General features: G+C 39.8%; 1 protein-coding gene across 7 annotated transcripts in view; it reads right to left on the reverse strand.

The window, feature by feature from the left end:
• The window catches only part of EPB41L4A (erythrocyte membrane protein band 4.1 like 4A), a 260985-nt gene that overhangs the window by 21572 nt on the left and 212110 nt on the right, over window positions 1-27303 (reverse strand). For 4 of the 7 annotated variants that reach the window (XR_013333475.1, XM_077757181.1, XM_077757180.1 and 1 more), the window contains 4 exons: window positions 26333-26443; window positions 16927-16974; window positions 15880-15957; window positions 3880-3999 (listed from right to left, as the gene is read on the reverse strand). Coding sequence is in view for 6 of the 7 variants with exons in the window: in XM_077757181.1 (XP_077613307.1) it covers window positions 3880-3999; window positions 15880-15957; window positions 16927-16974; window positions 26333-26443 (357 nt within the window). In the remaining variant the exon portion in view is untranslated. The remainder of the gene's footprint in view (window positions 1-3879; window positions 4000-15879; window positions 15958-16926; window positions 16975-26332; window positions 26444-27303) is intronic. The other 3 variants (XM_077757184.1, XM_077757183.1, XM_077757185.1) reach the window with 3 other exon arrangements.

The raw sequence follows: 27303 nt of genomic DNA on the forward strand, positions 1-27303 counted from the left end.
GCTGACTGCCAGCTCAGAGCCTGGAGCCTGTTTCAGTCTGTGACTCCCTCCCCCTCCGACCCTCCCCTGCTCACGCTCGCTCTCTCTCTAGAAATAAATAAAAAAAACCTAAAAAAAAAATTAAAAAAAAAACAAAAAAAACCCCAAAAAACTGAATCACTGTAATTCTCCCACTAACAGCATAAAGAAGAAAACCCAGTCACCTCAGATGCAGAAAAAGCTTATAACAAAATTCAAAACTCATTCATTCATGATAAAAATAACAACAACAACAACAAAAAACCTCTTACACTAGTCACAGAAGGGATCCTCCTCAGTATTACAGCTAGCATCATACTTAAATGTAACATTATTTAATGTTTCCTCTATAAGAAAAATAACAAGCCAAGGAGGTCTCCTTTCTTACCACTTCTTTTCAAAATTGTAATACAACACTATACTGGAAGATCTAGCCAGTGCATTACAGAAAAAATAGAAATAAAAAGAAAAAAATTAGAAATAAAGGAAAGGAGTTTCTAGTCACAAACAATAGGATTATAAATGTGGAAAATTCTAAGAAATTAAAAAAAAAGCTGGAGATACAAAATCACTAACAAGGTTGCAGGATGGCAAAATACAGTATTAATATTAAAAAGTAATTTGTGTTCCTATCTACTAACCAACTATTGGAGAATAACATTTTTAAAAGTATATCAGTACCATTAAAAATATTAAGCATTTAGGATTAAATTTAACAAAATAAATGCAATAACTCTGTACTGAAATCCAAGAAATATTGCTGAAAGTTGAGACTTAAATAGATGGATGGTTAAGAATTTTCTCCCAACTGACCTATAGATTCAACAATAAGCCTAAAGTCTATTGTTTTTGGTAGAATCCAACAAGTTAATTCAAAAATTCACACAAAACTGCAAAAGACCTAAAATAGCTAAAGCAATCTTGAAAAAATAATTAGAGAATTTACGTTGCCTGATTCAAGCCTTACTATAAAGCTACAGTAACCAAGACAACTTGGTGGCTTAGGGATAGACAACTAGATCAATGAAATAAACTTGGCCCACATATAAGCAGTCAATTGATTTTCAACCAAGGCCCCAGGGCATTTTAATGAAGATAGTCTTTTTAACAAATTGTACTGGAAAAGTGCATAAGCATCTGGAAAAAAACTTCTAAATATCTACCTCTACCTCACACATACTGGACAATTAATTCTAGATGGATGACAGACCTAAATATAAAAGCAAAATCTATAAACCTGCTAGAAAAAGGTATGAGAACATCTTTGTGACTTTGGGGTAGGCCAATATTCCTTAAGATATAAAAAAGCGTTAACGATAAATGATAACAAAATGATACACTGGTCTTCATTGAAATTTAAAAAGCCTGCTTATCAAGAAACAATGTTAGGAACATGAAAAAGCAAACCACACCCAGAAAGAAAATATACACCATACACATATCTGATAAAGAACTTCTATCCAGACTACATAAAGAACACTGCATATAAATAATAAAAAGGAAACAATCCGGAAGTAATCCTTTATTAAATCCTTAATTTTAATCCAATTAAAATGGGCAAAATCTTGAACGCTTTAAAAGTGAAGATACAGAAATAACCAAAATGTACAGGAAAATGTGGCTAATGTCATTAGTCATCAGGCAAGTGTTATTTGAAACCTTCTTGGGATACCACTTCAAGCCAAATAGACTAGCTAAAACTTAAGACAAAACTAGGTATCTGCGGGGGCGCCTGGGTGGCTTAGTCGGTTAAGCGTCCGACTTTCGCTTGGGTCATGATCTCGCGGTTCGTGGGTTCGAGCCCCGCGTCGGGCTCTGTGCTGACTGCCAGCTCAGAGCCTGGAGCCTGTTTCAGAGTCTGTCACTCCCTCTCTCTCTGACCCTCCCCTGCTCACGCTGTCTCTCTCTCTCTCTCTCTCCTAGAAATAAATAAAACATTAAAAAAAATTTAAAAAAAAAAAAAAAAAACTAGGTATCTGCAAGAATGGGGCAGAATTCGAACTCTCATACATTGTTAGTGGGGCTATAAAATGATATAGCCTCCTTGGAAATCACTGTGGTAGTTATTATTATTTGGTTATTATATAACATGCTTAGAAATATCCTGTAATCCAGAAATTCCACTCAGGTATTTATCCCAGGGCATATGATAACATACTCTTGTATGAATGTGTTACATGAACGCCTATAGCAACTTTTAACATAATAGCAAAAACTGGAAAACAATCCATATGTCTGTCAGGAGAAGAATGGATAAACACATTGTGGTATAATCATACAATGGACTATTACTCAAAAATTTTAACTACTGACTCAAGTAATGTTTTTTGACCTCTTCAAAATTTATATAAAATTTTCCTATATTTTATTTTACTTTTCCCTTTTTAACAAATGAAATTTACTACTAGCATTTAGTTGGATTTAGAATGCTTTAGAAATTGTTAGAAAAATTAGGCATGTTTTTAAGAGTTAAGGTCAAGTCACCAATTCTTGTGTATAATAAGTGCCTCATAGAAGAAGAATCCACATGGAAAGGTAAAAGCGTGATTGCAAAAGATTTACCCATGAGTATGTTGCTTCCTGATCTTGGGGATTCTGTGCCTTTTAGTTACACTGTCAACAATGAGGTCTTGATTCTTCAAGTTCTAGAACTCTCTTTTATAATGGAGCTAGGGGAAGGCAGTATCCAAGACAAAGGAAACTTTTTATTAATTTCTGCTTTAAATTGAACATTTTAATTAGGTTCCAAAACAAAATATTATGGAGCAATGAATAAATCTCTAAGGGAGTGGTGCAATGCATAGTGACAACTTGCAAATTTTCTATTACAAAAGAAGCAGACATCCCTCATTATGATGTACTACCTACTGATAAACACAAAAAGACACTCTAGGATAACTTTTAATTAAAAACTAAGCATCTAAGACCAAGAAACATCCCTTAGAGTCACACAGGGTTCTGGGGTATATTATCTATCCAGAGCCTTCTCCTGAGGTCTGTTAACTTGAGCTGCACCCTTCTGCCTGGCTCCCTTGGAGCCCCACACCTACCCACAGCTTGTCTCTGCATCCACTCCCTGGCATCCTTCCACCACGTGGGATACTAACCCTTTCTTCCACGAATAAGCAACCCCAGACATCTAACCACCTAAGATCACAAAGGGATTGGGAGTTAGTCCCAGCTCACTTTTAAAAGATAAGCTTTGAGAAGGGGAGTAGGGATGGGGGTATCTAAATCTGGATGACGCACACACTTAAAAAAAAAAAACATGGAAATTTTATCAGCTCAAAAGAAAATTAATTTTGGGGGGCTGGCAATCTCATCATTACGCATAATTGTGTTCACACATGGCATTGCCTAGCAACAGAAGGAGCAGGCAAATCCCAACATTGGGGTGTAATGAATCACTCACTGACTACTGCTCACAAATGGTAATTTAATAGGAAGATAGTCACATCTGGTTCAATCTCGAACAAGACTTCAGAGAATTCTGCAGACTCCAATTGAGGGAAGCAGCAGGTTCTTCACCAACAGCCAGGCTCCGGAACAAAGGCTATGCCTACTTACTCGGCTGAATGTATGCTTTGTTTAAAAACAAAACAAAACAACAAAACAAAACATAGTTTTGATAGCCTTGTTTTTGTCATTCTGTTTTGGCACTGCTCCAACTTCTATGGCTTCAGATATAGTTAATGAATGCCACAAACACAAGAAGGTAAATATGATAAACAAACAATGGGACGATCATGGTTGGACTACAATCTCTTTAGACCTCAAAGGGACAGCCCAATCTGCCTAAGAATCTGCATGCTACTTCAAACTCAGTGTTTTTGAATAAAGCTATAAAAAGAATCCACATACGAGCGAGATCTATGTCTGGATCGTCTGTTGTTGGGGTCCGCCTGATTTTTTTCCTTTTGTCTCCTTAATACAGCTTCCCACTGAGGTGCTGAATCAACCATATCATTCTCCTGCCGTATTCTGAAAAGAAAGGACATTCATCTCAAGTTAATATCCACACATGTGGTGCTTTTTTGCTTCATCCTAAAGCAAGTTTATCAAATAAGTTATTGAAAAGTTATTAAGAAATGAAAAGTTATTCAAGGAACAGTTTTATTAAAATCATTTAAAGCTAAGATGTATTAATGGGATTAATATATCCATAAGCAGATAAGTATATACACATATAAATATGTTAGAATATTTATACATAAATTTGTAAGTATATATTAGTTTCATACTTCTATCTTTGGCTTAAAACTTCTAAGAAATAGGCACGTCAAACAAAAAACTCACATAAAACATTTTTAAGATATGACTAAAGAAACCGTAGTGTCTCCTATAGAGCTGATCTAAAATCATGAAACAAAATATTTCTTAAATGTACTAATCAAGTAGCAACAAATAATTTTAGTTTGAAATACTCTTAAAATTTCACACGAATTGTCTAAGTTTTCAATGGATGAAAGGTGCCAGATACAATTCCCATTTTTAAGATACAAAACTAGAAGTACAAAAAGCCCAAAGGGGTGGCACGATGCATTAGCCGCTATGCAGGCACATGCCATTCTGATGATGGCTGCTCACCTGGCGAAGCGGCAGTGAAGGTTCAACACTCCTGCAGACAGGGGCCAGGCAGGAGATGTAAATAAGGGAAAGGGAAATCCAGGGTGGTGGCTACTGGGGGACACAGGCAGCTGCCATGTGAGATCACGGGACTGTGTTTTTCCAAAGCCTCTGATTCTTTAAAAGATAACCTACAAATCTGGGCTTTTAAAGTGAACTCTTCCAATTTTCAAGTACTGACAACCAATTCTGAACGGTCAAATACTATTTGAACCTAACAACGCCTATCCATGGGCCTACACTGCAGAAGTTTTGGACTTTTGCTGTATCAAGTCTTTCTAACAACAAAGGTGAGGTGTTGCAGGGGACAGGTGGGGGAGAAGCATTAGTTAAAGTAACTCTGTCTGGAATGCATTGCAGTCATGCTGTGAAGCCATGAGTATTCTTTACAAAAATAAAACACCTGTTATTTGAGTATTTAACATATAGTTTTTGTTAGTTCTTCAGGAAGCTGCTCTGGAGTATTGATTTCACACGCTGATGCTCCCAGGGTGTGGGACAGCGGCATGGAACTGTAAGGTCATCATCACAAAACTGTGACTAAATGAGCATAACTGCTTCAAAAACAATAAGAAGGACAGACAAGTCTGGAGACATTTCCCTCTCTGAACAGATGTCTTTTGGTTGCCCATCGAACTGCATATCTAGATTTGCTTATAAATGCAGATCAGTGGATGGGTGACAAATATTCATTTCACAAATAAGTTAAAAACAATGTAAAGCAAATTCAAGTTAAAAAGTAAAGTACCTTAGGAAGAAGAAACTATCTAAATCTCTCTAGATTAAAGAGAAATTGTGTTAGGTAAAAAATTATCTGTAACACACTTCAAGCCTTTGAACTGTGTTTCCTCACTAAAGCTTTCATTTCTAATAGGCTGTTTATGAAAATTAACAGGTTACAGTGATAGCATGTTTCAGATTCAGAAACACAGTTCTCTCTCCCACAGCATGTACATAGGAAATTAAAATTGAATATACATTGCTATAGACCTTAATATTAGAAATAACTGGGGCGCCTGGGTGGCTTAGTCGGTTAAGCGTCCGACTTTCGCTTAGGTCATGATCTCGCGGTTCGTGGGTTTGAGCCCCGCGTCGGGCTCTGTGCTGACTGCCAGCTCAGAGCCTGGAGCCTGTTTCAGTCTGTGACTCCCTCTCTCTCTGACCCTCCCCTGCTCACGCTGTCTCTCTCTCTCTCTCCTAGAAATAAAGCATTAAAAAAATATTAGAAATAACTAGGGGCACCTGGGTGGCTCAGTCAGTTAAGCATCTGACTCTTGATTTCGATGATCTCACAGGTAGTGAGTTCGAGCCCTATAGTGGGCTCTGTGCTAAAAGTGTGGAGGCTGCTTGGGATCCTCTCTCTCCCTGCCTCTCCCCCCACTCTGTCTCTCTCTCACTAAGTAAATAAACATTGAAAAAAAATAGATCCAAAGAAAAATATGAGAAGGTATACTACTTGAGGTCATAATTATTAGTCATTCTTTGAAACAAACATTCCCACTTGAAAATGCCACATGCGTATACATATATGTATTTTCATAGCCAGAACCTACAATCGCTGAGCCATTCTATGTTATTATGTATCATGTGACAGTCCAGTGGGGGAGCGGTCCTTGGACACTCCTAGGACATGAGGGACCCTGAGTTAGGAAGAGACATGCAATGGGAAATGTCAGGCTTCCAGGAGTTACCTCCCCTCCTACAGGAACCTACACCTCAAACAGCCCAGGAAAGTACATAAGACCCAGGTCTACTAAATCCTAACCCTGGAGTCTTTTAGACCACAGCTTCCATTCTGAGCCAACTTGCTGCACAGTTCATGGGCAGGACTAAATTTCACAATGTTAAATTTTTTTCATCAGGAAGTCAGCATCTTTTAACATTTTTCAGAGGTCAAGCCTACCAGCATGGCAAACATACTTTACCCAGAGGATAGACATTTAAAAGGAAGCACAATTACTACACTCTCATTCTCTTCCAGTATGTACTTTTAGCCAGTTACCTTCATATCGAGACTTTACTCTGATAATTAAAATAAAAATTATAAAACTAAGGCATGACCACACATAGTTCCAATACCATGCTAGTAATGAAAACTAAATCAGAAAGAATGTTTTTCTAATAGAAGACTCTAAAGAGAGGGCAGAAAAACCCTGTCAGGTAACATTCACATGTTTCAGAGACAGATGCCCTCTACTGGTGATACTATCTCATAAATATTCTAACAAGGTGCATTAAAAATGTAAGGCTCATTGGAGAGTCACAACAGAAGCACATTTTCCCGAGTAATGGGGTTGTGTGGCTGCCTAAGTCTGTAATGAAGTTTGAAATTTCACCCTTACAAAAGGTCTCTGGTTAATGGTGCCTCATTACAAGAATGAAAGTGTCATTTCTTCCATCCCTGAAGTGCTCCAGAAAACACAGGTGCAATGTGGAAAGGAAAAATCCTAGCCCTTAAAGCAAGAATATTATAATGCCCAATCCTTAAAAGGCAGGAGTGAACTATTTTGTGCATGAGAGAATAAAGAAATAGACATTTGGGTGAAAGACATACCCTAGGATTCTGGCTTGTCTCATTTATCCCTAGGTATGGGATCTACCAGTGTTGCTTTTCTGTTCCTCTCCTGCTATATTTTAATTTTGACGTAGAGATATAGATTTTGAAGAATAAAAACACTGCAAGCACTGTATTGCCATAATACCTTTTAAAAAGTCAAAATGTTCTCTTATAGGACAGACAGTCATGAGAGTCTCAGGGGGAGAAAAGGAGTCCACTATAGGTTATACTGGGGATGTATTCATTTTCAGATGTTGCATTTAAAAGTGAACCTCAGGGGCACATGGGCAGCTCAGTCGGTTAAGCATCTGACCTTGGCTCAGGTCATAATCTCACCATTCCTGGTTTCCGAGTTCAAGTCTTGCATCAGAGCCTGGAGCTTGTTTCAAATTCTGTGTCTCCCTCTCTGTCTCTGCAACCCCCCTCCCCCGCTAGTGCTCTGTCTCCGTCTCTCAAAAATAAATAAAAATTTAAACATTAAATAAAATTAAAGTGAACCTCAAAAATATTAAGTGTTTCTTTCATGTACTCTCCAAAGTAATAACTACATTCATCATATTTTGTCTATCTCCTCATCCACAAGTAAGGAGAGTTAACAGCTGGGTTAGGAAGACTTATCATAACAAGGCTCTCATTTCTTAATTAATATTTAAGGGAGACCATTGCTTTAGAATAAAGTAATATTCCAACAGTGTTTCAGAATAAGAGAATTATATTTCCTACATATCTCGCCAAACTTCAACATTCTACTTTTCCAGACGATCTATGCAATTTAGATTATGACTGCACTTGACACTTAAAGTCTGCAAAAGGTTTTGAAGATGAAATGCCATATAATCACTTGATAACAGTAATGAAGAAAATGATTATTCCTAGTCTCTTCCTTCCCCACTTCCCAATTATAGCTCCGCCTCTTCTACTGAATAGTTCATATTACCAAATGAATTCTTACACAAACTCTGTGGGTCTTACTCTGCCCCCTATCTTTACCTGAGGAGTTTTGTTCCTAATAGGACCTTTCTTTATTCCAGTTCTTAATTTACTTCTCATTCCCTGGGATAAAGACCACGTTTAATGATGAACCTAAGACAGCCCAGGGAGCAAATGTATAATGAAGCTTCAAGATGACACGAGCAATACATGGCACTCGAGCTCTGTCTCAACCCAGCTCTGGGCTCACTGCTGATCTCTGGAAAACTCTCAGTTTCTTCACCTACCAAATTATTGCAAAGATCCCTTCTAGCTTTAAAACTCTGTTTTCTCTATTTGTATTTTATTTTCGAGCCAGTCAGACACACTGAAACCAACCTCTATTCTTCAGCTATTGTACAACTGTCCAGACAACTGCTTCATATGGCATCCATTGCTAATATTAAGCCTGCAGGTCCCAAGTGATGGTGGACTTGTGTTTCTCATCAACTTATTCAGTTTTGTATCACCTGCTATAATCCAATCTTCATCTATTTTTTCAGTAATATTCCTTCCCTTGGGAAATTTATGTTGGTTCCAGGCATCTGTCGACATAACTTCTCAAGGACCAGCAAGCAAAAAATTCATTTGCTTTTCCCAACCTCTCCTCACCATCAATATATTATTCTTATTCGCCCTTAAAGGTGTTTCTGTCTCTTCCACTTATTCCTTAGGCTCTCCCTACAAAAATGGGCTACCTTTGGTGCAATTTCCCTTTCAAACTCATTCTGTCTTCATAATTTTGCAACCTGCTTTGCCCTCGCTCAGTAATCTGACAGCATTCCTTGGTTGCCACAGCTTAGCACTACCAGTCATCTTTATCAACTTTGATTATGCCCTGGAAGCCTGAAATCGTCCGTATCAAATACCCCAATCTTGATATGACTTATTAAAGTGAAAATCAGTAACCCTTACAATCTGTACCATGGTGAGCACTGTTTTTGTTGGCTTTGCATAAACTGCCCCCTCCATATCCACAGTTTTTACCTTGTTTGCAGCCCCTCCCCAAGTTAGGGACAGAGTGATAGGGAAGGAAACCTATTTTCAGGCTATTGGGGAAAACAATACCCACTGGTTTAAGCTTGTTATCATTCAAAACTCATCTTTTTCCTTGGGCACAAAGGTAATAAAGTCTTTTTTTTTTTTTTTTTAATGACTCTAACAACAAGAAAACCCTCCAGAATCTTCATCCTCTAGATTTTCTCTACTCAGATGTGTCACCCATGTTAGGTACAGTGCCATAGAAGAAAATTTCTTTCTTCTTCCTTTCTTAAAAAAATTTTTTAAAAAATTATTTATTTAAAAAAATTTTTTAATGTCTTTTATTAATTTTTGAGAAAGAGATAGAGACAGCGTGAGCAGGGGAGGGTCAGAGAGAGAGGGATTCACAGAATCTGAAGACAGGCTCCAGGCTCTGAGCTAGCTGTCAGCACGAGCCCGATGCAGGGCTCAAATCCACGAACGGTGAGAACATGACCTGAGCCTAAGTCGGAAACTTAACCGACTGAGCCACGCAGGAGCCCCATCTTTTTAAATTTTTTGAAATGCTTATTTTTGAGAGAGAGAGAGCATGAGTGGGAAAAGAATAGAAATAGGGGGGACAGAGGATCCAAAGCAGGCCCTGTGCTGACAGCAGAGAGTCTGATGAGGGGCTCGAACTCACAAACTACAAGATCATGATGTGAGCCAAAGTTGAAAGCTCAAAAGACTGAGCCACCCAGATGCCCCCCCCTTTTTTTAAACAATAATATAAAAGACTTAGTGGGATGCATTTAATATTTAAAACCATTTTAACCCATTATTCAAATAGAGACTCTAAAGACATCTAAAAGGCAAGGAGAGGGGCGCCTGGGTGGCTTAGTCGGTTAAGCGTCCGACTTTGGCTTAGGTCATGATCTCGTGGTTCGTGNGAAATTCTTTTAAAAAATTTTTTAGACATTTATTTATTATTGAGAGACAGAGACAGAGGGTGAGCAGAGGAGGGGCAGAGAGAGAGGCTCCAGATGGTCAGCACAGAGCCCAATGCGTGGCTCAGACTCACAAACCCTGAGATCATGACCTGAGCCAACTGAGCTACCAGGTTGTCCCTAGGGAAGAAGCAATTCTAAAAACATTTATTAGAAACAATGACCTCTCTTTTTTGTTAGAGTCCTATTTTACAGATTTATCAGGGACTTCAAATAAAAACTGAGCAGTGCTGAATGTTCTCATTAATCTAATAGTATCTGCGTATGCATGCAGGGCACTTTCTACTTTTCAAAGTAGAAAGGATCTTTACAAACCTCGTGAGGTATGCAGGGCAGGCTTTACTCCACTTTGCGTGTGGGAAAACCAAGAGTCACATGGTAAAGCAACCAGCAACTAGCCACAGAGCTCTTCTAAGTAGGGTCAAATTCATAACATAGTCTCCCTGCTTCTTTGATCTGTACTCTATCGTACCAATGTGTGTGTGTGTGCGTGCACGCACACACACGCAGCCTCACATATATAACTCATGTGTTGATGATGTACATGTCCAAGGAGAAAGGTAGGGAAATGCCTAAATGATTTTGTTGTCCATTTGCCCATTTCTCTTGCTCTTTAAATCCTTTCCACTTTTATGCTTATGCAAAAGACACGAGACAACTTCTCTATCACTGTCCCCCACCCCTTCTAATCTCCCACCTCAAAATCCTAAAAGCCTAGCAACACATCAAAGCTAATAACTAAGTAATCCACAGATACTCCCCAGTGAATGCTCAAAGGACTGCTGATTTTCATCAATAGCACAAAAGGTACTTTACAGACTGGGGTCTTTGAATGTAAAGGATATTTCATTAAGCTCAAGGTATCTTAAGGGAAAGCTGGTTTGTGAAAGGTTTCACTCTGGTAAGTCTACTTCCTAGGTTCTCCCTCAACATACATCCTGGGCAAGTCCAGAGCAAGGCCCATAGGCTCAAACCTATAGAGACAGGCTGGCAGAGCCTTCTGATCTCAGGTGCTAGATTCAAAATTCCAACTCATAAAAACAAATATAACCTAATATCCACATAGATCATTAGTTTCCTACTGCCTTGTACTTGGTAGGTTCCTAATTTGATAAATTTAGTTGAACCGATTGTTTTATAAATCAGTAGAGCAAAGTAAGTAATCCCTAAAGAAAACTTAAGCATTTTAGTTGTTAATCTTACCTGTGAACTGAAGTGCCAATTTCATTTTCCAGTATCAATCTATTCTTCCCTATTGAGATCATAATGACCAGTTTATAACTGTTTGGGAATCATGAAGACACCCCCTTAAGAATCTGACAAAAGCTACAGACCCTATCGCCAGAAAATTGTACACTTGGAAACACACAGGGACCTAAAACGTACTAAAACCTACTGATGAATCAGAGGATAAGAAGGTCTGGTTTGAAAATAACCAAATGTGTAAGGTAGGGAAGGTGAGAGAAAGGAACAGGAGACTAAAGAAAAGTGGGAAAAGCTGGAAAAGGGGTGGAGGAAAGTGGAAACAGGCAGAGGCCATAGCTTCAAAGGTCAGAGATCAGATTACATGATTCCAACATCAAACTCGCTCATTTCCTATATTTCATCTATCTTTCAGTGACCCATTCAACAACAAAGATCAGTATACATTCAGTTTAAAGATGAGAAAACTCAGATTTAAATTGGTTTAAAGAGTTGCCCAAAGTCACATACCAGTACATGACAGAACCGAGACCTTGACCCACATCCTCGGGTTTTTTCTGACACTTCCCTGGGTCCTAAGTTGAGGCATAACTCAGAGAAGACAAAAGAAAGGAAGAAAGAGTAGAGAGAAGAAAAGAAAAAGAAAGAAACTGAGTGAGGAAAAATAATGTGATAGATTAAAAAGGAAGTAGGAGGACAGAGATGAAGATATAAGCAGAGACACTAAGGTGAAAATAAGGCTTTTGTCATCTTAGATGTTATTTAATGTTTATTTATTTATTGAGAGAGAGAATGAGAAAGAGAGAATCCCAAGCAGGCTCCAATCTGCCAGTGCAAAGCCCAATACAGGGCTCAATCTCATGAGCAGTGAGATCATGACCTAAGCCAAAATCAAGAGTCAGACGTTTAACTGACTAAGCCACCCAGGTGCCCCTGTATCTTAGATGTTATAACAACAGTGTCCCAACTTCTAGCTAATTATAAAAAAGGAGTAAAAACCGTCTTCTCAAATCTCAAAGCCTAGAAAACTGCAGGATACTCATCCAGATTATAAAAATAGTAAAGAAAGAACTAAGATGGAAAGATATAAAGAAAGACATCAATAACTCCCCCAAATAACGGAGGAAGCCGAGCATTTTAGTGCTGTAGGAAAAGCATGGAATGAAAGCCCAGTGTTAACAAACCACTGACAACAGAACCCTCTCCTATCTGGCCTCAGTAACTCCCGACTAGCTCTGGACCCAAAGGGGAGAGAGGAGGTACTTACCTACAGTTACATGTTTCTTAAACTAGAACTGTTTTAAACAGCAGTCCTTGTTCCTAATATTAACCTTCTAGAGTTGGTATGAATTATTAGTATTATTTATTTATCTTTCTTTTTTAAAAAAATGTTTATTTATTTTTGAGAGAGAGAGGGAGACAGAGAATATGAAGCAGGTTCTGCACTGTCAGCACAGAGCCCGACGCAGGGCTCAAACTCATGAACTGTGAGATCATGACCTGAGCCCAAGTCGGATGCTCAATAGACTGAGCCACCCAGGTACCCCTTATTATTTACTTTTAGTGGTTGTTAAAAGCCACAGGTACTGCTTTGGATAAAGCTGACTTATAAGTACTGTTTCATTAACTTGTATTTCTCCTCACACAAAATCAGAGATGTTTAAATTGTTATCCATGAAAACAGCAAAGCAGCCTAATGAGTAGACACTGTGGAAAAACAAAACAAAACAAAAATCATAAAACTCGGTATTTCCATAGAGTAGCTTCAAATCTAATAGGTAAGACTCCTTTATGTTAAAAAAAAAATAAAAACAAAAACAAAAAAAACAGCAAGGAGTGACAATGGGAACAATATCCCAAAGACCACAAAGAATACACACGGTCTCCAAAAAGTAACCCTAACTCTTCCCAGAGTTCCAATGGACACAGAGGCTCCAAAACATTCACAAAGCAAATCTGCACAGTCTTTGCCCAGCTGTCCTGGGCTACAGTTCCCACAGGGAGACAGGAAGGTGGAGTGTGTCAAGTGCAGGCTCTGGTTTCAAAGGTAATGAAGTATTGGAGCTGAATTTAGAGAATTTGCTGGCAGGAAGTAGCACATCAGCACGTTCAGGATTCAGTTTGTCCCATTCTAGGGTTACCAGGTTCCTTTAATAAAAACACAAAGGATGCTGCTGAGAGCTTGGCTGTGTCACACTACTCTAAGGCAGGGTAAGGCTGAAGAGAGTCATCCTCTCCCCCAAAAAAGAGTTTTTGAACAAGTAGGAAGTCAGACACAAGGAGACAACCCTTCATCACAGACAGAAGACTGATTAAGACTGTCAGTAGGGCTGCAGTTTAAAAGGCTAACAATTGGACAGAGAGGTTAGTGGCAGCATAACATAATGAGGAAATGGCACTCAGAGGCAATATAATGTGTCTGCCCCCCTTCATCTGAGGAACCACACTTCAGGAGAAAGACATATTTTCTCCCTCTGCCCAGTTTTTGCTAGGCCCCGTAGAGCCTGACCCTAGACCCCATCTTCTACAGATACAAGTAGCTTATGTAACCCTGCGGCAGTATTTCTATAGGCAAAATAAATGAGTTGGAAAGCTTTTGGGTCAGAGTGTGTTTTGAAAGTGATTTCTCATTAATACCTTACAGAGTAATACCATTCAGAGCCACCATCACTCTAGAATACACTAATACACTAGAAAGAAAGCCAATCTACAAAATTGCTTGTGGAAGGCAAAGGGAGAAACTCGTGAGGGAGAAAACACCTATGAGGAATATTAAAGCTGCTGCAACTAGATCCGGAATGGGCTATTTAAGGATCTGTTGGCAACTTTTTATAGGGTGTTTCATTTGTAACGGCAAATGTCACCAGGGGCCCTTTGGGCCCCAAGACAATTTTTTTTTAATGTTTATTTATTTTTGAGAGGGGAGGGAAGGGCAGAGAGAGAGGGAGACAGAGGATCCGAAGCAGGCTCTGTGCTGATAGCAGAGAGCCCAATGCGGGGCTAGAACTCATGAACTGCAAGATCATGACCTTAGCCCAAGTCAGACGCTTAACGGATTGAGCCACCCAGGCATCCCCAAGAGACCATGTTTTTCAACAGGCCACCTTCTGAGAAGTTGAGACCAGAGCACCTATGAGCACAACTTAGAATATAACAAGCAAAACAAATAAATCTGTTAAGATACTGGCTTGATCAGTAAGTACAAACAGGAGGAAAATCTGTTTTTTGCTATGTTTTGTGTTGTTTATGCAGATACTGAATTTCAGAGTAGGAAGAAGTTACCTAAGGGAAAGGTACCCTCCACACTTGGGTTCTTACAGACGTAGAAACTGTCATCATTTCCTTGAGAATGGTGTCATAACACACTGAGATCTCACCTCTATCTAGTGTGACTCCAGCCCAAGAAGGCTCCACAGAGAAAACTTTCCGAAGAAAATGATCCGTTCTTACAATGCTGTCTGGGCTATTATGACACAGGCTTTAGAGTTAGGCAGGGCAATTCAGTGTGTGCCAAGCACGAGGGCTCCAAGTACGAAAGAAGGACCTTGGAGATTATCTCACCTTACTTCCTCACTTTACACAAGGGAAAAGGACGACCCAGAAAAGTAAAGCAACCAGGCCAAAGCTCCACACGAGGTGGGAACGAGTTTCCAAGAGGTGGCACTACTGACATTTTTTTGAACCAGATACTTTTTTGGGGGAAGAGGGCTGTGACCTGTGCATTGCAGGATATTTAGGAGCACCCCTGGCCAAGATCAAGGTGGGCGGGCCACCCAACTGTGACAACCAAAAGTGTTTCAAAACATTGCCGAATACCCTCAGAGAGTAGAAGGGCAGGACGAGGATGCCCCTGGTTGGAAACCACCAGGTGAGAAGCTGAGACAACCAGCAACCAAATCCCTCCCACTCCCCTTATGGTGCCCTTTCACTATATGAACACTTGTTTCCAATAAGTATTTTGGGACTACGGAAAACTGATTAAGGCATTAAGCTATCGCTAATACTGAGTGCATGTCAAATGATATTATTAACAAGCTCTTAAGAATGAGCCTTTAAAAGATATGAACTAAATACATTTATCCATCTAATTATATGTGCCCTACATGAATATCAATGCATATTTTCACGCCATAGATGAGGCTGAAACCATTAGATCTATGAAATAATGAGTCTGTTTTGGCTGGCAAAATACAGTGATATCATGTTAAAAGATACTTCAGGGAGAAATCCCTCTAAAAATGGCAAAATTTCTTACCATCTTTAAACAAACTCACTACACACTGCACATAAATATAAATCATATTTTTTAATTAATAAGAAGAGACACTGATTGCCAAGTTATTTAATAATCTTATTATAAAGATGAGACACTCAGTTCAAAGAGCTGAAGTTTCCTAACATAGTGCTTCAAAACAGTGCCAGTTTCCTTCTTACACACAGAGGAGAAAATCAGGCTTAAAAGTAGAGGATACACAGCTTCTACCACCGGCAGCCACCTCTGATTTTGGAGTTCCAGATAACTATGGTTTCCGATATTACCTGTTTCTCTTTTTCCGGTGCTCTCTATTAGAATTTTCTGATTCACTACCACTGCTCGTGTTACAGCGTGAGCGTGACCTGAAGACGAAATGAGAAGAACAAAAGAAAAAAACCCACATTTATGACAAAAATATTTCAGGAAGGCTCATGTTGGTTCTTTGGAATGACTTTTGCAGTGAAATTATTAAGCCCAAACATAAGGAGCTATATCATCCCTCCTTCAGTCAGTGTTCCTCAGTTCAGTCAGACATTCGAATGAGTCTACAGACATGTGAAAGCAGGTTAAGGCAAATGTCACCAGGTTCCCAAAAAAGACCACAAAATCAAGCACTTCCAACAGAACTGTGACATGGCAAAGCTCTAAATTCCTGTGGTAGATACAAAGTCCCGTCACATCGACACCCATTGACAGAGGTAGAGTTTATTTCCCCTCCCCTTGAATTAGCACTGGTCCTTGACTGACTTTATCAACAGAATGACATGGAAGGGATGCTCTGCCAGCTTCAGGACTATCTCTTAACAGGGCTGGTAGCTCCTGCTTCCTCCCGGCCACCATCTAAAGAAGCCTAGACAAGCCAGGTAGAGAGGCCATAGAGAGAAAGAAGCCCCAGGCCTCCTACTCTTCTGCCAAAACACCATACATGGGAAAGGCCTCTTGAATATTCCAGCTCCAGCTGCTCTCTGACTGCACCTTCATGTGACACTAATCTGTTCATCAGCAGAATCATACAACATACATATGGTTGTTGCTTTAAGCCACTAAGTTTTGGGGTAGTTTTAATATGGCAATAGATAACCAAAACAGTTCCTCTGAGATACAATGAAGCAGAAAAAAGGAGAAATTGCCAAGAATGCTAGAGAAGTAAGACTGAGAACCAACTGAAGCCAAAACTGACATTTGAAAGTCATTTTTTAAATAATAACCTTAAAGCAGTCACTAATAAAATTGTAACAACAACAAAAAACATCCCCATTCTTGCTTCAACTCTGAGTAGTGCTAATTCTTCCTCCCTCTCCTTGACCCTCCTTCCATTTTTATTTTTTTACCTCCTCCTTTGCTTTAGATCTGAGTCTTCACCACTGTTATGGGCTTTCCTATAGAAAACAAATAAATGAAGATATTAAGGAAAACAGAGCACGATCAATTGGTTAAGGAAAGCACAGCAAAATGAGTTTCACTTCAGTTAATGCATCTCTGCTTTGTATTCTTTCATTCACCAAACATTTAAATCACACAATATGTCCAGTCTCTGAAGTAGAACTGAACACTGATTGGTTTCAAAAAGCCAGCAACCTAACAGAGGTTGCAAACCATCTACAAACAGCAACGCACAACACGTCTGTTAAGTTCCATTCATCCAGTGCTGAGTTGTCTGCAGTTCCTAGGTCTGCCATCTGCCAAATCAAGTTCTGCCATAACCTGACAGACGTCAGCTCTCACTTGTATGCCCTTGTCAACACCCTGGCCCTTAACCATTTTCCAATAATCTCTTCACGGTAACTCAGTAATCCACATCATGGCCACACTTTGGACTTTACCATCTGTAACCACTTCCAAACTTTGGTCTGTGACCACAATCTTTTCCCCTTCCTGTTTATACCCCTGCTTTGATGGGGCCTCCTGGTTAAACATGCACTCTGGAGCCGGACAACCTAAATGTGAATCTCATCGCCTGTACCAAGCAGTTGTGTGATTTTTACTTCTCTACTAAGTGCCTCAGTTTTAATGGAACCTCCCACGAGAGTTGTTATGAGGATAAAATGAATTAATACATTTAAAACGCACAGAGTAGGACCTGATTCACAATGGAAGATACTTCCATTGTATCTTTCTTTGACCTCAACAGGACTGTTTTGTTTATTGACCTTGCTACTTTCCATCAGCTCTTCTTGGCTTTCCTTCCTGACTTGACTGAGATTTCCATCATTTCGATAACATCTATGTCAGTACTCAAAACTTCCTTCAACTCTCTGGTTTTGGTTCAGGCTTTTGGGCAAGATCCCACACGTGGGTAAATCAAACTATCCAGATCCTCTGAGCCAGCCTTCAACAGCTGGCTGAGCAGTGCTGCAGGGAGTTGCACAAAAGGGCACATCAGTTACACTACAAACCCATGTTACCAACTCCACAACATCCTACCGCCTTTCTGTGATCTAAGTACTCTCTGCAAAGCAGTTTCAAACTCTTTTTACCTTGCAACCCTCTGATACACTGCTCCCTCTGCATCAGCAGTTGACTTTGTTCTCTCCTTCTAAAGGCAAAAGTAGCCATCAGATGGCAACCCTTTCATCTTCCTGTTGCCAAAAATAAAACCTGCTTATATCTCCCTCTGTGTTATTTACAGATCTGTCCTCACAACTAAGGTCAGTCTCTTCACCTGTGTTGTGTGGGTCCTATCCCCTCTTAACTTCTCAATGATTCTCAGTAACTACTGTCTTACCCCTCAGATATATTCAACTTTCCTTATGGAAAATTCTTTTAGCAGCTTTTCACGTTATCAAGTTTCTACTATTTAAACACACACACACATCTACTTGACTCCACATCCCTCGTCATCTTTTTCCCAGTCTCTCCTATCTCCTTCAAGTCACCAAACTTCTTGAGAGAGGTCCCTAAGCTCCTTGTCTCCATTCCTTAATCCTTTATTACATGCGCCTTCACACTCTGATGGGCAGACATAGCTCATGCTTTCATCATGACTTACATTTCCCCAATTCTCAAACATACGTATACCAAACAACATAACATTGAGAGGTCTCTGTTCTTACACCAGATTTTTCAATAATTTTTACTTAGTATAAAGCAATTATATATGTTCACAGATGATCTATACAGTGTTTAAGGAATAAAATTCCATTCTTGCATAGGTTTTATAATTTTTTAAGAGATAATAATTGGTTTTCTATGTACCTATCAGTTCCTTAGTTTTCTTTATTCTTATCACTAATTCTTCCCCTAAACTCTGAGAGCTACAAAACTCTTCCTGAGTTGAATGAACACTTAGGACATCTCTCAGGACTTAGGACTGTCTTAGGACATCACACAGGGACCCCTGTGCCCTCCTGCTCACATCCGGATGGTCTGCAGAAACATCACTTTGATTACTCTCTCCACTAAGATCCAGGGAATTCTTTCTGTTTCTTTGTAATGGATCCCATATTTCCAGTTGTCATGATTCCTTGTCTTGTTTTTGAAGGAATATATCTTCCAGTTGTTAACAAAGAAAGTCTGCATGGCAGGTATTTTTTTTTTTTTTTGAGACCTGGAATTTCTCAAAATACCTTTATTTGACTATGTGATTATAGTTCTCTGGGCTCAGAATCCTAAATTTAAAAGAATATCCCCTCAGCATTTGGAAGGCAATGCTTATCTTCTTTCTTTGATGTTGCTGTTAAGGAGCCCAAAGCCACCATTCTGATTTGTCAATATTTGTGCATGAAGTTTTTTTCTTATAATCCTCCCTCCTTTCAAGTTTAAAAAATCTCTCTTAACCTATAATGTTTTAAAATTTAATGATAACGGATCTTGGAATGGATCTGATTTTCCAATCCATTATGCCAAATGCCCAGTAGCTTCTCTTTATAAAGTTTGATTATTCAGTCTGGGATACTTTTTTTCCCCCTCCTTCATAGTTTATTGTCAAGTTGGTTTCCATATAACACCCAGTGCTCATCCCGACAAGTGCCCTCCTCCATGCCCATCACCTCCCTTCCCCTCCCCCCACCCCCATCAGCCCTCAGTTTGTTCTCAGCATTCAAGAGTCTCTCATGCTTTGCCTCCCTCCCTCTCCCCAACTATTTTTCCCCTTCTCCTCCCCCATGGTCCTCTGTTAAGTTTCTCTTAATCCACCTATATGTGCAAACAAATGGTATCTGTCCTTCTCTGCCTGACTTATTTCACTCAGCATGACACCCTCAAGTTCCATCCACGTTGCTACACACGGCCAGATTTCATTCTTTCTCATTGCCATGTAGTATTCGATTGTATAGATAAACCACTCTTCTTGATCCATTTGTCAGTTGATGGACACTTAGGCTCTTTCCATGATTTGGCTATTGTTGAGAGTGCTGCTGTGAACACTGGGGTACATGTGTCCCTAAGCATCAGCACTCCTGAATCTTTTCGGTAAATTCCTAGTAGTGCTATTGCTGGGTCATAGGGGAGTTCTATTGTTAATTTCTGAGGAACCTCAATACTGTTTTCTAGAGGGGCTGCACCAGTTACTCCTACCAACAGTGTAGGAGGGTGCCCATTTCTCCACATCCTCGCCAGCATCTAGAGTCTCCCGATTTGTTCATTTTAGCCACTCTGACCAGCATGAGGTAGTATCTCAGTGTGGTTTTGATCTGCATTTCCCTGATGATGAGGGACTCTGAGCATCGTTACATGTGTCTTGGCCATCTGGATGTCCTTTTTGGAGAAGGGTCTGTTCATGTCTTCTGCCCATTTCTTCACTGGATTATTTGTTTCTCGGGTGTGGAGTTTGGTGAGTTCCTTATAGATTTTGGATACTAGCCCTGTATCTGATATGTCATTTGCAACTATCTTTTCCCATTCCATCGGTTGCCTATTAGTTTTATGGATTGTTTCCCTTGCCTTGCAGAAGATTTTTATCTTGATGAGGTCCCAATAGTTCATTTTTGCTCTTGATTCACTTGCCTTTGGGGATATGTCAAGTAAGAAATTGCAACGGTTGAGGTCAAGGAGGTTGTTTCCTGCTTTCTCCTTTAGGGTTTTGATGGTTTCCTGTCTCACATTCAGGTCCTTTATCCATTTTGAGTTTATTTTTGTGTATGGTGTGAGAAAGGGATCTAGTTTCATTCTTCTGCATGTTGCTGTCCAGTGGGATACTTTCTTATACTACTTTTTTAATAGTTTCCTCTCCTGGCTTTTTTTTTTTTCCTGAGAAATTTCATTAGTTAAATATTTGATATCCAAAGTTGATCAGTTTTATCCTTATTTCCACATATCTGTTTTGTTTTTATTCTTCTCTGTGGATGATTTCCTTAACTTTACCTGCCAAACCTTCTATTGATTATCATAAAGGAATTTGAAGTCTAAGAATTCCCACTTGTTCTTTTCTTCTGATATCAAAATTTTCTTTTTTCTAAAGCTAATTATACTAAGACATTTTTCTTTCTTAAATCATCTCTATTTCCTGTGAGTACATACAAAGGCTCCTCACTGTGTCTCTCTGTCTTGCCAAACAGAAGCAATCCTCAAATGCCAAGTGATGATGGCTTCTTCCTCATATTTAAGAATTAGGCACTAAAAAGACTGGAACCCTCTGTACAGTGCAGAGCATGCTAGCTGATGGCTTCACTGCAGGGTAGAGCAAAGTAATGTGGGCAATCTCAACCATTTCACTGCAGGATCCTTTGAAAGTTGGTATCTGTAGGTCTTTTCTCTTGTATCTGTCTTTCTTACAGTGAGAGTCTCTGGTATAATGCTTGGGAGTTACAAATCTGGCATCTAGCATTCTGGGAATCAAAAGGGAAGGGACCTTTTTAGTAAGCAGATTTTCACTCTTTTGACTTTTCCTATGGCCATAATTTTTCTTTTTTCTCTGAAAGTAATTTCCTTTGAAGGTAACTCTCTTCAACTAAGCCAAATAAATGCTGGAGTTTCCCTCAGCTCTATCATTGGTTTGGTCTTTGCATTCTATCCATAATATCTATCTAGACAACCTCGTTTCTGTTTTATATTTCAATTTACATTATATTTTAGCCAATAGCCAATCAATCTATCTCAACTTCTACTCAATGACCCATGTGAATCCTTCACTTGAACTTCTCAAAAATATCAGAAATTCTACATTATTAAAAACCAAACTCACAGTTGTCCCTTTTAAGCCCGTAATATCCCAGTGGCTGTTAGTTCAGTGCATCACACTTTAAGTCTGAATTTCATTCATGACATCTATCATTCCTTTGCCCCACATATCGATCCTCCCAGCCCTACTGATTTTACCTCCCAATGGGTCTCAAAGCCACCCACTTCCTTAAATCTTCCCATCACCACCTTGGCCCAAGCTCCCATCAGCCTTTGCCAGGGCTTGCTTGCACAGTGGCTTGCTGCCAGGCTCTCTCTTTCCACTACTGCCTCTTCTACCTTTTCTCCATAGGACAGGAAGGCTCATCTTCACACAATACCGATGTGATCTTGTTATAACCTCCTTCAAAAACCTACTGGTCTAACAACCCAAATCCTCAACAAGGCTCAGGTGTCCTAGAAGGTGTTTCTCTTTGGATTCATTTCTTTTTTTTTTTTTTTTTAATAGTTTTTTGTCAAATTAGTTTCCACATAACACTCAGTGCTCATCCCCACAAGTGTCCTCCTCCATGCCCATCCCCCCTCCCCCCACATCCATCAGTCCTCAGTTTTTGTCAGCATTCAAGAGTCTCTCATGGTTTGCTTCTCTCCCTTTCCCCCACCATTTCCGCCCTTCTTCTCCCCCTTGTTCCTCCGTCAAGTTCCTCCTAATCCTCCTATACGTGCAAACATATGATATTTGTCCTTCTCTGCCTGACTTATTTCGCTCAGCATAACACCCTCAAGGTCCATCCACGTTGCCACACATGGCCAGATTTCATTGTTTCTCATTGCCATGTAGTATTCCATGGTATAGATAAACCACATCTTCTTGATCCATTCATCTGTTGATGGACACTTAGGCTCTTTCCACGTTTTAGCTATTGTGGAGAGTGCTGCTATGAACATTGGGGTACATGTGCTCCTATGCATCAGCATTTCTGTATTTGGATTCATTTCTAACACGTTTCTCTTCACTCTCTATGCTTGAGCAACACTAGCAGCCTGTTCTCCTTCTCATGAAATGTTCTCCACTCTTTCCCAGAGGCTTCCAAAGCTTCTGAGCTTGCCATCTCTTCCACCTCTCTTTGCCTGTTCTTGTCTCAGATTCTGGTTGAAGCATCCATCCTCTGGGCACCTTTACATGGCTCCTTAACTCAGTAACTCAACAAAACTTCCCCTAATAGTTTTGGTTATACAGTATTTGGATGGTAAAAGTTATCAAGTGGCTATTCTTGGGACACATGTACTTTTCCATATGCATGTTAGGTTTCAATACAAACTTCTTAAAAGTTCCCTAAGCACCACATAACTCTCCCTCAAGAATATATAAATGTCGGGGTGCCTGGGTGGCTTGGTCGGTTGGGCGTCCGACTTTCGCTTAGGTCATGATCTCGCGGTTCATGGCAGTTCGTGCTGACTGCCAGCTCAGAGCCCGGAGCATGTTTCAGTCTGTGACTCCCTCTCTCTCTGACCCTCCCCTGCTCACACTGTCTGTCTGTCTGTCTCTCTCTCTCCTAGAAATAAATAAAACATTAAAAAAAAAAAAGAATATATAAATGTCCTCAGTGCACATGCATTTATATGATTCACATATTTCTTCCTCAACAAACTGTAAACTCCCAAAGGGCAGGGACTTTCTCTGGTGATATTTAACACAGTGCCTGCATAAAGTAGGCACTCAGTAAACATTTCTGAGTGCAAAGATGCATAGGGGTGAAAACTGTACTGTCAGAAAGGAGGCTGGCTTTCTTTTACTAGAACAGGAACATTTAAAGCAGGCTTCAGGGTCTCCGTGAACCAAGAAAATTATATGAAAGTGTGTATGTATATTTAATTATGCAATTTTCCCCCTAAGGAATGATCCAACATTTCATTAGATTCTCAGAGTTCTGTCACCCAAGAAGGTTAAGGATCAGTATTCTAACCTCAGCCAGAATTTGACAGATGTACTCATCTAATGACAAACAACTGGCAAAATATAAAATTTTGCTATCTTTTGCAAAACATGTTATCCTGGAATCCATTACAAAACAGAATAATAGAATCCCATTATTAATTTTAAGTCCTTGAGATTCTTCTATGCTTTTCACAAATCTCAATTTTAAATGTCAGAGTTACTCTAGCTATGTAAGGATTTCTGCCCAGGGGCAAGGTAAATATCTGTGAAGATAAAAAAAGACTGACAAGGACAGGGACATTCAGAGGGCATTCACAGTGGAAGGAAACAAAGAATGAGCTCTAGCTCTTCTTTGCTAACACATAGCAATGGCTAGTCTCAAAACACATATGTCCAGTAAAAGACCTTTCGAGTGATACACATAACTGGACAGAAGTCTCCACGGCCTCTGGGACAACAAGATTGTCTTCCCTATAAATCAAAATAGCCTTTCCCCTGGACTGTGTCAGAGAAAGGACCCTGAAGCCACTCACCACAATTACTTATCTGTACTTCACAGGAAGCAACAAAAAAAGTATCTCTCTATAGAAGTCATTAAGTCTAGATTTCAGAATGCAAATACTCCAAACTATTTCAAGCAATTTGTTTGGGGGGAAAAATAATGTAAATTTTGGTATACTTTAGCAAAACTTGATAAATTCATTTCCAAGTATATTAAAATCAAAATGACCATCTGCTCAACATGTTCAATTATTCCATATAGGGAATGCCGTCAAAGTACACTAGTAATTAAGGATGAAAAACTATAAAAAGCTGTCTATTTAACAATAATCATGCAGTGCCAAATTCTTAATATATTTAGTGATTCCTACTACCCACACCCTCTCAATATGCACAGACGCTCGGAAGTATTTCCCAGTGGAACTGCCTTGGTTTTAAATGTTGTCCATGTTGAACTGATCCTTAATAGGGGAATCTTTCCTCCTGCTTTATTTAAATAATGATTAACATCCCTGCCTTTTTCAGAGGCACAGATCTGGATCCAAACCCAAGTGTGTCACAAAGGACAGCTACCTTATCTGCCCATAGCCTCTGTTTTCTCCTCTAGGCCAGGTTATTTTCCACTGGTACTCAGCCCCACCCCAACCCATTAATAATCTCCCATTTTGTCAAGACTAGAAGCCTGAAAATTACATTTTCCCAGACTCCTTTGCCAGCTGGGTTCCACTTAAAGAGGCGCCCAGGTGAGATGAAGGCAGGTGTGCTCCTGACACCCGTGTGCATTCACCTTGCACTCTGCGCAGCCGGAGCCCCACAGCGTTAGCTACAACGGTGGTGCCTCCAGCGGGGACAGCAACAGCAGTTGCTACAGTGATGGTGCCCACGGCAGTGTCAGTAGCACCGGGATTCACGAAGGCCAGCTCAAAGGTGGAAACTGCTTTTGATCTCCAAGTAATACCCCCACTCTCCTTTCATGCTGTCAGCCCAGGGGCAGTAACAGCACCCAGATCTCAGGGGTGCACCCTCCCTGCCTTTGTTCCTTCAATGCTACTCATACTTGTGTGCAATTCCCCACATTAATCCCTCTCTGCTGGAAATGCCTAGTGCCTGAGTAATACATATGCCCGATCTATAGGGTTATTATAAGGATCGGATAATAAGTAGCAAGCAATTTTGCTCAGTACTTGGAACATCATAAATGTCAACTATTATTCCTTTATTCTGTCTAGTCACTGGTGGTCACAATTTAGCTCTGCCTTTCCTACCTAGTAAGTCAAAGTGTTGTTGACCTTGTCTCCTTAACCATCTAAAGATTTCAGTGAAGCTGGACCTGGTTTGAGAAAGCTGGGGAGCAAGACTCTGGGAAACAGACAGAAGAGGAAGGAAATCAAACAGAGAGGGACCAGCAAGTATTAACAAGGGCACAGAAGAAAGAAGGACTTCTGTTTTCCAGATCCATGGTGATCATGATGGTTACCTGAGAACATGATCTGAACTTCCCATAAAAGTCACCTATAAAATACCAGTATGCAGGCACTCAACGTGAAAAACAGTCTCTGTGGTGTAGGAATGGAGTGAATTTCACTGGTTAGTCATTTCTGGGTCTTCTCTCAGACCTGATACATTGCCCAGCCTGCTTTTCTGAGAGTCCAAAACTTTCAGATATGGACTTTCTTTTTTTAAATTAAGTATACACAAATGTAATCACCAAAACAACCAGACCTGCTGGGTAAAATGTAACAGGATTCATTTTCTCTGTGTTTTGAAAGGGGCTTCATTCAAATTTATGCAACAACATCAGCCTGGAGAACAGAGCACTAAGCCTCAGCTAAGATTTAACAATAAATGTAATTGTGTCCTCCCAGGCGAGAGCATTTAGCATCTTTTATGTATAAAAATGTATCATTAGTATGTATTATATATATTACATATTTATACATACCATATATGTTGTTAAAATATATACATAACATATATTTTTTAACTCACCAGTCTTAATCGCAATACAGAAATGCGATTCTGTATCAGGCTCTTATCAGGACTTTATGAACTTATTCTCTGAAACTCTGGCTGTTTAAAGAGAAATGTTTCAGGATCCCTAGCTTGTTTTATCTCAATAAAACATAAACTTTCTGTTGTCCCAGGGAGACCATCATATTATGAGAATAACGTGGTAAAAATGTAACTGGGACCCAGAGTTTCTGTTGAAAACTAAAACTGAGGGGCTATGTTCAGCTCACCTCCTCCTCATTGGCTGTACAGAATCATCGCTTCCACATGAGGGGTTTCGGCGGCGTGTGGAGGGGAACTTGGGGGACTTCGTGCGGTCACCGGGAGAGTTGTAGAGTCCACTGGAGTGGGAGAGGAATGGTCAACAGTGCTCCAAGAAGGCTTGGAGAAGCACACACCCCAGCCCAGATCGACACCATTATTCATACTCTAGGGGAATACTGGATCATGAGCCCCCAGCTGTCTTTGCTGACAAGACTTATTCAAAGAAAAGAGAGGTGAGCCACCTGGGTGGCTCAGTCGGTGAAGTTCTGACTTTGGCTCAGGTCATGATCTTACAGCCATGAGTTCGAGCCCCCCTCAGGCTATCTGCTGACAGAACAGAGCCTGCTCGGGATTCTCTCTCTCCCTCTCTCTCTGCCTCTCCCCTGCTCTCTCTCTCTCTCTCTCTCACACACACACACACACACACTTTCTCTCTCAAAATAAATAAACATTTAAAAATAAACAGATAAAAAATTTAAAAAAAGAGAGAGATAATATCTGGCAAGTCAAACCATAAAGCATGATCATGCAGGAATGGATTTGTTCCACTGGTCTTTGATAGCTAAGAGTGAACAAATGATGGGAATAATAACAATTTGCATTAATGACAAACTTAACATATGGCAGGTGCTGACTGAGCTAAAAGTTTTATATTTATTATCCTAACTAATCTTCTTAACAACCCAAGGCACTGAGGTACAATTATTAGGCCTATTTAATAGAAAAGAAAATGGAAATATGGAATTTTTAATTGAGTGGCTCAAGTAAAGTAGCTAGGAAATGGCAGAGTTAGAATGTGAACCCCTGGGTCATCATATTTGGAATCACCATGACTATAAAGCCATTAAGTTATAATGAAGGTCTGCTGCTGGTTTAGTAGTTGTGAGTAGAAAGAAACTAATATATGGATATTTTAATGAATAAAGTCCTTCTAGAA

This window comes from Crocuta crocuta, unplaced genomic scaffold (genome assembly GCF_008692635.1).
Source record: "Crocuta crocuta isolate KB4526 unplaced genomic scaffold, BGI_CrCroc_1.0 scaffold131, whole genome shotgun sequence".
Taxonomy (NCBI): Eukaryota; Metazoa; Chordata; class Mammalia; order Carnivora; family Hyaenidae; genus Crocuta; species Crocuta crocuta.